The sequence below is a fragment of the Tupaia chinensis genome, unplaced genomic scaffold, assembly GCF_000334495.1.
Source record: "Tupaia chinensis unplaced genomic scaffold, TupChi_1.0 Scaffold147369_1, whole genome shotgun sequence".
In the NCBI taxonomy this organism is placed as follows: domain Eukaryota; kingdom Metazoa; phylum Chordata; class Mammalia; order Scandentia; family Tupaiidae; genus Tupaia; species Tupaia belangeri.
The window spans coordinates 1,369,056-1,382,568 of record NW_006207220.1 but is presented as its reverse complement, the minus strand read 5'-3'; the positions used below and the strand labels follow the sequence as shown (position 1 = coordinate 1,382,568).

At 37.7% G+C, this 13,513-nt stretch overlaps 1 protein-coding gene across 1 annotated transcript in view; it reads right to left on the bottom strand.

Moving 5' to 3' along the window:
• Positions 1-3,139: 3,139 nt before the first annotated feature.
• NMUR2 (neuromedin U receptor 2) overlaps positions 3,140-13,513 on the bottom strand; it is a 23,430-nt gene continuing 13,056 nt past the window's right edge. The window contains exons 3-4 of the mRNA XM_006169679.1: positions 7,190-7,315; positions 3,140-3,396 (exon numbers count right to left, since the gene is read on the bottom strand). Of these exons, the coding sequence (XP_006169741.1) occupies positions 3,140-3,396; positions 7,190-7,315 (383 nt within the window). The remainder of the gene's footprint in view (positions 3,397-7,189; positions 7,316-13,513) is intronic.

Here is a 13,513-nt window from a genome sequence, read left to right as displayed (position 1 = left end):
TTACAATTGGATTTAAATAATTAATTTTCATATGGCTTAATAATATAAAATCATTGTCATATGGTTTAATAATAATAATAAATAATATATCTTCTACTAGAAGGAAACTTTCAAGACCAGAAAATTTATAACCTGACATGATTCATATCATCTAATTGTCACTAAATGAAGATTTGTCAAATAAGGCAATGACTGATTGATCATTTTCTGATTTAATTTTAAACCAAAAGTAAAAATGAAAAGAAAAGAAAAGATAGTTCAACATTTTAGTGAAGCAATTACTAGCTTTAGTCTTGGGTCATTGTTTTTCTATCCATTTACAGATAGCGGTAGTACTTTTAGTACTGGTCATTGGGAGCTGATCCTAAGGATAATGACTGTCTTAGATCTTCATTTAAGAAAGTCTGTACTTTAAAAGGCAAGAAGAAAACTCAACTCTCGTCCTTTTCTGAGGTTTAATTTTTCTGAGTCTTTTTAACTTAATCCTTAAATGAACAGAGTTCTGCTTACCAATGAATACCATCACTGGAGAATTCTGATTCTTAAAGATGGGTTGTAATTAGTAAAGAATTTTTTTAAAGAATTATTTACTTAAATTTTTATTTAGTCATTCATTTTAATTTGATCAGAGAGAGACAGAGAATGAAGGGAAAATGAGAAAGCAAGCCACCAGGTCCAGGACTTGAACTGTGATCGGCCATGTGGGAGTGTCCAGCACCTTAACCACCATGGTACCTGCTGGCCCCAAGAATTTTTGATTTTTATATTGAGTCATTTTGAATATGACTATTAAATTAGTAAATAATTATGCCATAGACTAATACCCCCACTTATTAATGGGATTGCTCATTCAATTAGGGAAAATTTAAAATCTAAATGATGGAATTTTAAATTTTTTAAAAAAATTGCTACAGGGCATGTGCACTTTCTCAAAAGAGAGAGAGGAAGAGAGAGAGAAAGTAAGAAATCATCTTCCAGGGAGATGTCCACATTGCAGTCCTTTTTCCTTTATTCTCTTCTTGACATTTTAGGGGCACATACACAGACACGCCCTGCATGTTCTTCAAGTCACTGGGTCAAGAACTCTAACCATGCAGATGACCATGTGGTATCCAGTCACCTTTAGCACTATGCCACTGGCTTGCATTTTCCAGCATCAATATACCTTGAGATTAGGAAGGATCTTCTTTTTTTCCTTGCTTTTTTTTTTTTTTCTTTTAAGAGGTTTTTGACTTAGAGCACATGCTTTAACCAGAGAGAAACAGAGACAGAGACAGTGAGAGGGAAAGGGAGAAATCACCATTCAGGAGGGATGGCCATGTTGTTATCCCTTCTTCTCCATTCTCCTCCCAGGATCTTGGGAAGGCACATACATGTTCCTAGAGTGATTTTAAAGCCACTGTGTCTGGGGCTCAAACCATAGTCAGCCGTGTGGTAGTCCAGTGATATAACCACTATGCCATCTATTGACCCTAGGAAGGGCTTTCTTAATCTTATCAGGCATGATATATTGTTATAACTGATTAAATGGACAATTGAAGGTTAGATCTCTCTGTCAAAAATATAATCTTAGTCTTTTGACTTTAACCTTTCTATTTGGAACTATTGTTTGGCTCAATACATTGGAATGCAAAGCCAACTTGTTTTACGACATATTTATTGAACATCTACCTTTGTAATATATTGCCAAGGATCTAACAACAGAAAAAAAAAAAAAAAGCAAAAGACACCAGATACTTCATGCCTTCAAAAATTTACATTTTGGCAAAGCAAGAATATAAATTACTGAAATACAAAGCAGAGTGAAGGAAAATCTTAAGAGACATAAAATGATAGAAAAGACAAATATCATATCTATTCCAGTAAGTCAAGAAAGGCTTTATGGAGGAAGTACCATGCTCAGATAAACTTTGAAGGAAAGGTAGAACAGAAACAGATGAAGATTACAGATACAGAGGAAATTCTATGAGCAAAGACATGCAGTTGGGAAAAATTGCAGGCTATATTTTCTTAAGAAAAAGCAAATAACCCAGTTTGAATAGAGTACACATTGCTTATGATGTAGACTTGAAGATGAATTTGCAAAGTAGGTTTTTCCCAGATTGCATTAGGGATCTTCAAAAAGTCCATGGAGAATTGTATTACAGAAAAAGTGCATGGATCAGATTTTTTGTGCATCAAAATAAACTCATACTGTAATCCCATTTTCCCATAAACCTTTAGAGTCCCCTCATATATGTGTAGAGTATTACACAGGCAATGAAGGACTGAGTAGGTCAAAGTCATGGGTTTGAGACTAGTGGTTGCCATGGGACTTGCCTTGCTCCCAGACAATAGATTGCATCTCTGTCTACACATGAGTCTAGATCAAGTTGTAATTATAACTTAGGTATTTGTTTGGTATCATTTATGTCTCTTTTAACCTGTCACCACAGTCTCCTCCATCTTTTTATTCTGCTCTAAGTTAAACCTGTATTTGATCCTAATCTTGAGGAGCAATGACTGAAAATGACTTGGGAACCGGAGGTGCATAGTAGTTTGAAGGGACATTTCAATGTTATTAGGGGAATTCTTAAAGTAAAAGGCTTCAGGACTCTGTGGAATCACATTAAAATGGTGGTGTATGAGGCAGAAGGGTAGATAGGTAGCTGTGGAGAGAACAAGCATGGGCTTTTGAATCATGTAAACAGAACAGCATCCCCATGTCTTCCTTCTGTGAGTCATAGTGGCCATTGCTTGTGACAGCCCAACTCAGAGTGCAGATAATCAGGACAAAACATTTCTAATAGCAAAAATTACTCAAAACACAGGTACAATATTGATCAGTCATATTCTCTTCACAAACTAGTAAAGAGGCATGATGCAGTTAGGAGAGTGGAAAGATAATTAACTAAAATCAGGAGAAGGTGGGATTTAGACCCACACTGGGTTTACACATTTGTTAAATAAAATAACTAGAATTGGATGCATGAATTCTAAGAGCCAGTTCTCCCTAAAATCACATCAGAAGGCAGAGATTATAAGATATCCTTCCCTGCAGTTCTGAGCCATAGAGGAATGTCAATTCTGAAGGAACCCAAGCCTTATAAAGGTGGCATCTTTGACAGCTCTGTTCATTGTGCCTGTTCTGTACAGAGGGCTATGGGGAGGTGAGAGCTGGGGATGGACAGATAGAGGACTGACAAGGGAACTGGGGACCTGCGTCTTCTGTCAGTTCCACAAGGTGGCATTCTGTCAAGAAGATGTTTCGTTGGGCAGGTGGTACCTGTGGGTGATTCCTGGAGTGCCACTGTTTGCAGGAAGGAGAGATCACATTCCGGAATGCTGCCCGGAAGCGGCGAGACAGTAGATTATAGATAATGGGGTTGACAGCTGAGCTTAGGTAGAAGAAGACACCTGGAAGGCAAGAGATTAAAAAAGACATGCTGAGGAGTATGTGAGTGAGAAGTATGTTAGGGAGAAGCATAAAGATTTAGTGAAGCCCTAGGACCCCCACGTTGCCTCTTTTGGAAGTGTTGAGATATACAAGGCTCTAATTTAGAATACAAAATTCTCCAAACAGATCTACTACCTGTGCACTCGGGAATCATCACAGAAAGATTAAAGAGTCCTGGAAAAATTAGGCTGGCATAAGATCTTTTCGAGACGTTCAGCAACTTCCTTTGATCCATACTTGTTTAATTAAAGAACATGTTCCCATAACATTAACGAGAGATGCATAAGTATCAGAGGGAAGAGAGATGTTTTATCCCATTGGAATTTTACTTAAATCTATCATTTGAAGCTGCAAGTATTGGTGGAATGGCAAATCAGGCAAGCTTAGTCCCTGCTGAGATTCCTTATCATGCTAAATATCTCCTCAAAGAAATATTCTCCAATGTTCTTTCTCTCCCTGTACTTTTCCCTCAATGGTTCTTCTACCTTATTGAATAAGTATATTTTACTATTTATTTTTTCCTCTAAATGTCTTGCACATTGTCATTTTCCTGTTTTATATATACTCTTTCATTATTACCTATCCTATTTTATTTCTTTAAGACCCAAGGTGAGCCTAAAGTTGGAAATTACAGGACTTTGTTCGTTCGTTCTTTCTTTCTTTCTTTCTTTCTTTCTTTCTTTCTTTCTTTCTTTCTTTCTTTCTTCCTACTTTAGATCTGGCTTGTTTTGTGACTTTAGGCAAACACTAGCATTTCAATTTATTTCTCTATAAAATGGGAATAAAAATTCCAGCCTAACCAATGTACCTGGATTATTATGAAGAAAGTTGAGATATCATTCACAGGGGGACTAAGAATGTCTAAGAATATGAAACAAGTGAAAGATACTATTGTGAACATGTTCCTGTTGTCTTTATTTATGTCATTTAGGACATGCAGAATGTCATATGTCCTATGTACAGAATGAGCAGGAGGAATATAGGAAAACATTGCTATGAACTCTTAATTAACTCAAATAAATATCAATAGAACTCATACTCCAGGAACTTCCCGGCACATTGGAGACTGTTCTCCACAGACTTGGAATAGTAATGCAGGGGTAAGAGCTATGACTAAATTCAATAATTAACAATTGAACAATATCAAACAATGTCTGTTATCATGAGATATCAGCAGTCATGCTATGGCCATCTGCATAATGGCATGAAAGCAAGGACTGTGATGATCATGAATAATCTACTGGTAGTGTTTATACTTTAGTCAGACCTTGAAGTAGACAGGAGATAGTTGAGGAAGGGAGGAGAGGATGTTTCAGGTAGAAGACATAGTATGTACAGAAATAATTTGCCAAACTCTGTGATTTTTGCAAATTATTTATTTGATATTTTGATAGTATGTTCTATGAATAGAAATACTGGAACTTGGGGGATGAAAAGTCAAGTTAGGTAGTATTTTCTGTAGTGTGTAGGAGGTTTAAATTTCATCTAGTTTACAATATGGGAAAAGGGACGATCATATCTTTGGATAATGTCGTTATTAAAGCCATAATTTGGAAATCTTAAAATACTTACCATTTACTTATTTATTTATTTTGGAGAGATTTTTGCTATAGGACATGTGCGCTTGACAGAAAGACAAAGACAGAGAGTCAGAAAACAAGAAATCATCCCCGGGGAGATGACCACACTGCAATCTCTTCTCCTCATGCTCCTCTCGGGATCTTGGGCATGCACACACACATGCCCAGTGTGAGTTTTAGCCACCGGGTCCAGGACTCAAACTGTAATTGACTACATGAGAGTCCAGTGACATAGCCATTACTTCATCTGCTGGTTCCAAAATACTTACCTCTTAATAATGCACCTGGAAAGACATAATCAACTAGTTAAGATTCACATAAATTGTACTAATTTAAATGCTCCCATTTATCTCAGATTAACAATAGAAATAAGCTAAATGCTGTAAATATTTTGGGGATTTGGACCTGACTGTCAAATAGTTGAATATGAAAGTACTAGTGTCCAGGTATAAGTTATACACAAAGCCTGCTGAGTACAAAAGAGAGAGTTATGGGAAATAGATAATACACATGATATTCAATACATATGTAACATATATTGAGTCATGAGGAAAGTCATGATGTATTTTTGCATATAAAAACATTGAAAAATAGATCATGACAGCCACACACACACACACACACACACACACACACACACACACACAAACATGCCATTGTTTTTGCTCTGTGTGCATCTGATGCTTAGCTTGTATAAACTCATCTTATCTGTGCTCTTGGTAATGACTTTGATGATCTAAAGAGCCATAGACTCAGCCAGGGACTAGCAGAGATGGAGGGACATAAGGCTAACCACTGCAGTAACTGAGAAAGAAGCGCCCAGATGGTCCTTCTCTGCTCTGTGTTAGTGGAAGGAACACTGCACTTAGGCATAAGCCCTGTTGTTGTTTTTTTTTGGAGAGGTTTTTGCTATAGGGCACGTGTGTTCACCAGAAAGGCAGAGACAGACAGAGAGATAGAAAGCAAGAAATCATCCCCCAGGGGGGATGGCCATGCAGCAATCCCTTCTCCTCCATTCTCTTGGGATCTTGGCCACACACGCACAAGCGCCCAGCGTGAGTTTAAGCTACTGGCTCTGGGACATGAACCGTGGTTGGCTACATGGGAGTCCAGCAACACAGCCATTACTCTACCTGCTGGTCACTAGCCTTATTGTTATTATTTGCCAGCTGAGTGCCTATGGGAAAGTCATTTCTTCTTGTGCAATAGTTTCTTTGACTTTTTATGTTTATGATAATTTTCACTAATGACTTTGCTGTGATTCCAGAAAGACACAAAGCATTTTATCACTCAAAAGCTCTTTAACATCTATTATTTCATTTACTTCTTACCAACAGTCCATCATTTGTCTAGAGGAGATATTACTGCCCCTTTAAAGTGGAGAAAACTTTGACATTAATGGTGGAGGGACCAGCAGATTGTGTAATGGTTATGTTGCTAGACTTCCACATAGTCAACCACAGTTTGAGCCCCAGACCTGGTGGCTTAAACTCATACTAGGCACAAGTGCATGTATGGCCAAAACCCCAAGAGGAGAATAGATGAGAAGGGATTGCAGCATGGCCATCCCCCCACAGGTGTTGATTTCTCGCTTTCTGTCTCTCCACTGAGTGCATGCACATTATAGCAAAAATCTCTCTCTCAAAAACACCCCCAAACAAACAAACAAACAAACAGAATATTAATAGTGGAATTGGGGTGAAAAATCCTTGTCCTCTGACTTAGTGACCTTTACACCACTATTTCTACCATATTCCGTGGTGTCCTCTAAAAGCAGAGTTAAAGTAGCGTAAAAGCAAACTTCATTTCTTCATAAATGCCCTTAAGTTGTATTTTATGAGGGTCTTATGCTTGGTGAAGGTGATATGAGATTTCAGGAACATGAGTATTTACTAAATAAGAACGAGTTGAATCACATGGCCATTAGAAAGAAAACCAAAGTAATCATGCTGTAATCATCTTAGAGTTCAAGTTTTCTATAAAGTAACCTCTGAAATAGCAATCTGGCCTGTTTCTTTCAGACCAAAAACATATGTAATCAATTTTTTGAATAAAAAAAGTCAAGTGTCTTCATTATAGATAGCAGGCCTCCATGATAAATCAGTATATCCAAGTTTCTAAGCAAGATGCAACTAGCTGGATATGTACGCAACCAAACCAAATAAGCTTTTACCTGATATTACATGGATAAGATTGAATACTGTAGCCAGGGATTCAGTCCATTCCTCTACAAAGCTGAAGAAGAGTCGGTCCACATGGAATGGAGTCCAACAGATAGCAAACACCAAGACTAGGACAACTGGAAAGGGATGAAACATGGAAAACCAAAAGGCAATCTAAGTGAAAATAGGTATGCAATGCTTACTCTGAGCCATCCATTCCTTCTGGCAGTTTTCTCCCCTGCCTCTATTAATCTCTAATGGCTATATGCAAACTACATCCTGAAGAGTCTAATAAAAAATATTTATAATTGCATAGGATCTAGAATCAGTTTTCAATATGATTTCACAAGATTTCTTGTATAATGTAAGTTTCCTTTAGAAGAGTTAGATTACTACTGTATCTCTTTTAAAGTTCTGAAACATTTTACTGTGGAAAATAAAGTACGTTGCAAATAAGTTGTTGGAGTCACATAAAGCTGTTATATAAAAAAATGGCTACGTTCACGTAGTTGTAAAGTCATTTCCTAATAAACTGTTAAATATATGTGTGAATTCATCTTTTTACTCCATAGGTTATTAGAAGTTTTCTGAGCTCAATCATTTAAAATTCTGTAATTGGTAGGGAGGAGAGAGGAAGATTGAACAACCACATACACAACACTGCTTTATGATTATATTTTGATGGTGAGAAAATGCATTTGTTATGTTACAAATTGCTAAGGCAAATAGTCCTTTCAATTTCTTATTTTCCACTCTCCACACAGAGCTTGGTTCTAGTAGTTCCTTTTTGAGGCATTTAATCTCCACAAATATAAACATCTACTTTTGTTTTTTCTTCTGAAGTTGTAGAATACTTTCCTTTGCTATGACATGATGCCCGGGATTTGCCTTGAAACAGTTTTGGAGGAGCTAGCTAGTATAAATGAAACCAGACTAGCTATGAGTAGATATTGGGTTGTCAGAAAAGTCATGATGGTTTTTTTTTTTTTCTATGCAAAAATGCATCACAACTTTTACAAGAACCCAGTAATTTTTCAAGAACGATGATGGGGCCTTCCGAATCTTCGCGCATCCCCACCGTTTCTCCTCCTTGGACTCCAGGTTGGTTGTCTGGGACTTTGAGGCAAACTCTCACCCCACCCGACTCGCAATCTGGATCGAGCCAGCCAGTAGTTCCGGGTGCCAGGCGGACTGAGGCTGCAGGCCTGACCCTGCTGAATCTTCGCGCATCCCCACCGTTTCTCCTCCTTGGACCCCAGGTTGGTTGTCTGGGACTTTAAGGCAAACTTCCACCCCACCCCACCTGCAATCCGGATCGAGCCGGTCAGTAGTTCTGGACACCAGGCGGACTGAGGCTGCAGGCCCGACCAACCTGGTCCTGTTACTCATGCTCTGACCCTTTCCCACTAGCCTTTGGACTCTTTGAATTTTGGTGATTTGAATAGCGTGTGGTACGTGCGCCGCCCAATTTCCTTTTTTCGTTTTGTTTTTCTTTGCTCTTGAGGTGTTGCTTATTAGGTGACTTGGAGGCTCACAACTCCTTAGAAATAGGGAGGACTTTGGGCTATCCAGGGCTAGTGGCAACAGTTAATGGTAATTGTGAGCAACAGGTAGGCCAACCTGACCAAACTAACTGAGATGGAAGAGAAAAGAGACAAGGAGCTCCAGGAGATGAGGAAGTCCTTTAATGACTTGAAAGAAGAAATGGATACCCTAAACAAGAACCAGATGGAACTTCTAGGTTTGAAGAATGTGATAGAGGAAATCAAAACCTCCCTTGAAAGCATTAAATGTAGGTTAGACCAGGCAGAAGACCGAATCTCTAACGTAGAAGACAAAACATCTGACCTAGATAAAAGTATCAAGAAGATTGAGAAAACAACCATGAAAAATGAGGATAATATACGAGGAATACTGGACACCATCAAGCGCCCCAACATTCGGATAATTGGTATTCCGGAGGAGGAAGAAAATAATAAGGGCCTGGAAAATTTATTCCATGAGATCCTGGAAGAAAACTTTCCAAATCTAGAAAGGCATTCAAATATCCAGACCCAAGAAATACAGAGGACCCCAAGTAGAATCAACCCAAGAAGATCATCTCCAAGGCACATCATAGCCAGACTGGCAAAAACAACAGATAAAGACAAGATACTAAAGTTGGCAAGAGGGAAACGCCAGGTTACTTACAAAGGTCACCCCATCAGGCTAACATCGGATCTCTCAGCAGAAACAATGCAGGAAAGGAAAGAATGGGGAAGCATAGTCAAAGTGTTGAGTGAAAAACAATTTCAACCAAGAATACTATACCCGGCAAAATTATCTTTTATATGGGAAAAAAAGATAAAAACATTCTCAAATAAACAAAATTTGAAGGAATTTACCAACACCAGACCAGCTCTTCAAGAGGTTTTGAAGGGAGTACTATACCAGGAAAACTAAAAAATCAGAGACAGTTATACGAGAACAAAAAACAACTAAGAAAATGGCTCACTTAATGATAGGATCAGGTATGGAAATATCGATAATTACATTGAATGTCAATGGATTAAATTCCCCAGTTAAGAGACATAGACTAGCTGAATGGATAAGAAAACAGAAACCCTCTATCTGTTGCCTACAAGAAACTCACTTTATGGATAAAGATATACATAGACTAAAAGTCAAGGGCTGGAAAAAGATATTCCATGCAAATGGAAATCAGAAAAAGGCTGGAGTAGCGATATTGATCTCAGACAAAATAGATTTTAAAACAAAGACTGTAAGAAGAGACAAAGAAGGGCATTATATAATAGTAGATGGGGTAATCCAGCAAGAAGATATAACCCTTATAAATATCTACGCACCCAACTCAGGTGCGCCTAAATATGTGAAGGAAAGACTGCTGGAGCTAAAAGGAGACATAGGGAAAAATACTATAATTGTTGGAGATCTCAACACCCCGTTATCTCCTATAGACAGATCTTCTAGACAGAAAATAAATAGAGAGATACAGGACTTAAATGATACTATAAATGGAATGGGCTTGACAGATATCTATAGAACTTTCCACCCTACATCCACAACATATACATTTTTCTCACCCCGACATGGAACCTTTTCAAAGATAGATCATATATTAGGACACAAATCAAGCCTTTACAGATTCAAAGGCATAGAAACTGTACCCAGCATCTTCTCTGACCATGATGGAATTAAACTCAAGATTAATTTCAAGAAACAACCCCGAAAACACACGAACACATGGAAACTGAACAACCTACTTCTGAATGACTTCTTCACTACTGAAGAAATTAAGGCTGAAATAAACAAATTTATGGAAACAAATGATAATGAGGACACAAGTGTCCAGAACCTATGGGACACAGCAAAAGCAGTCATAAGAGGGAAATTCATAGCAATTAGTGCACATAAGAAAAGGATGGAAAGATGGCAAGTAGATAACTTATCATCATGCCTCAGAGAACTGGAAAAACAACAACAAACGAACCCCCAAAATGCCAGGCGAAAAGAAATAATAAAGGTTCGAGCAGAAATAAATGAAATAGAAAATAAACGAACCATACAGAAAATAAATGAAAGCAAAAGCTGGTTCTTTGAAAAGATCAACAAGATTGATACTCCATTGGCTAGACTGATCAAGAAGAAGAAAGAAAGAAACCAGATTAATCAAATATGTGATGAAACAGGCAATATTACCACGGACATAGCAGAAATACATAATATCATTAGAGGATACTATGAGCGACTTTACGCCAACAAACAAGATAACCTGGAGGAGATGGACAAATTCCTGGATGCATATAAACTACCAAGATTGGATCAGGAAGACATAGAGAATCTGAATAGACCTATAACAAGCCAGGAGATTGAATCAGTAATTAATAATCTCCCAACAAAGAAAAGCCCAGGCCCAGATGGCTTCACTTGTGAATTCTACAAAACTTTCAAGGAAGAATTAACCCCTATCTTACTAAAATTATTTCTAAAGATTCAAAAGGAAGGAAACCTTCCAAATTCATTTTATGAAGCCTCCATCATCCTCATCCCCAAAACAGATAAGGATATGACAAAAAAGGAAAACTACAGACCAATATCATTGATGAATATAGATGCGAAAATTCTCAACAAGATACTCGCAAATCGTATCCAACAACATATAACAAAGATCATTCATCACGACCAGGTAGGCTTTATACCAGGGATGCAAGGGTGGTTCAATATACGCAAGACCATAAATGTAATACACCACATTAACAGAAAGAAAGATAAAAACCATATGATCATCTCAATTGATGCGGAGAAAGCGTTTGATAAAATACAACATCCTTTTATGATTAAGACTCTCAGTAAGATTGGTATAGAAGGGTCATTTCTGAACACAATAAAAGCAATCTATGAAAAACCTACAGCTAATATTATACTGAATGGGGAAAAGCTGAAAGCTTTTCCTCTGAAAACAGGTACTAGGCAAGGCTGCCCACTTTCTCCACTGCTCTTTAATATAGTACTGGAAGTCTTAGCTATTGCAATCAGAGAAGAGAACAGTATTAAAGGCATTCGAATAGGCAAAGAAGAGTTGAAAATATCTTTATTTGCAGATGACATGATGGTATACTTAGAAGACCCAAAGGTATCCATGAAAAAACTGCTTGAAGTAATAAGTGAATACAGTAAGGTGGCAGGATACAAAATCAATATCCAAAAATCTATAGCATTTCTATTTATGAACAACAAGTTGAATGAAGCAGAGCTGAAGAAAGGAATCCCTTTCACCGTAGCCACAAGATGTATAAGATATCTAGGGATAAACCTAACTAAGAAAGTCAAAGACCTTTATAAAGAAAACTACGAGAATCTTAAAAAAGACATTGAAAGTGACATAAAAAAGTGGAAGGACATCCCATGCTCCTGGATTGGTAGAATTAACATAATCAAAATGGCAATTCTACCCAAATTAATCTACATGTTTAATGCAATTCCAATCAAAATACCAGAGATATTCTTCAGAGATCTAGAAAAGACAATTATAGAATTTGTCTGGAACCATAAAAGACCTCGTATTGCAAAAGCAATCCTGCGTAAGAAGAATGGAGTAGGAGGCATATCACTCCCTGATCCCAAGATATACTATAAAGCTGTGGTCATCAAAACAGCATGGTATTGGCATAAAAACAGACATGTGGACCAATGGAAGAGAATAGAGACCCCAGAAATAACTCCCAAAGCTTATAGCCAACTGATCTTTGACAAAGGATATCAGTCAATCCATTGGGAAAAGGAAAACCTCTTTAGTAAATGGTGCTGGAAAAACTGGGTATCCACCTGCAGAAAGATGAAACTGAACCCCCATCTTTCACCATTAACAACAGTCAACTCAAAATGGATCAAAGATCTGAACCTAAGACCTCAGACAATAAAACTACTTGTGGAAAATGCTGGGGAAACTCTGGGAGACATTGGAGTAGGCAAAGACTTCTTAAATAAGACTCCCAAAGCACAGGCAATAATCCCTAAAATAGACAAGTGGGACTATATTAGACTAAGAAGTTTCTGCACAGCAAAGGACACAGTAACAAGTGTGAACCGACAACCCTCAGAATGGGAAAATATTTTTGTTAAATATGCCTCAGACAAGGGACTGATAACGAGAATACATAGGGAACTCAAGTGCCTTATGCGAAAAAAAATGATTAACCCGATTAAAAGATGGGAAAGTGAGCTGAACAAAAGTCTCTCTAAGGAAGACATACGAACAGCCAAAAAGCATATGAGGAAATGCTCGACATCCCTCATCATAAGGGAAATGCAGATAAAAACCACAATGAGATACCACCTAATCCCTGTCAGAATGGCAAAGATTAAGAATATAAAAAGTGATAAGTGTTGGCGGGGATGTGGTGAAAAGGGAACCCTCCTACACTGTTGGTGGGAATGTAAACTAGTTCAACCACTGTGGAGAACAATATGGAGGCTCCACAAAGATCTACAAATAGAACTACCATTTGATCCAGCAATCCCACTTCCGGGTATTTACCCAAAAGACAGGAGAACACTCACTCAGAAAAGTGTTTGCACAGCAATGTTTATTGCAGCATTATTCACAATTGCCAAGACATGGAACCAACCTAAATGTCCACAAACTGATGAATGGATTGGAAAAGTGTGGTACATATACTCTATGGAATACTACTCAGCCATAGAAAATAACAAGACCCTGGCATTTGATAGAAAGTGGTCATATATGGAGGATCTATTGCTGAGTGAAGTAAGCCAGGCTATGAAAGAAAGATATTGTATGTATCCACTCAATATATACTGACTATCCACACTCT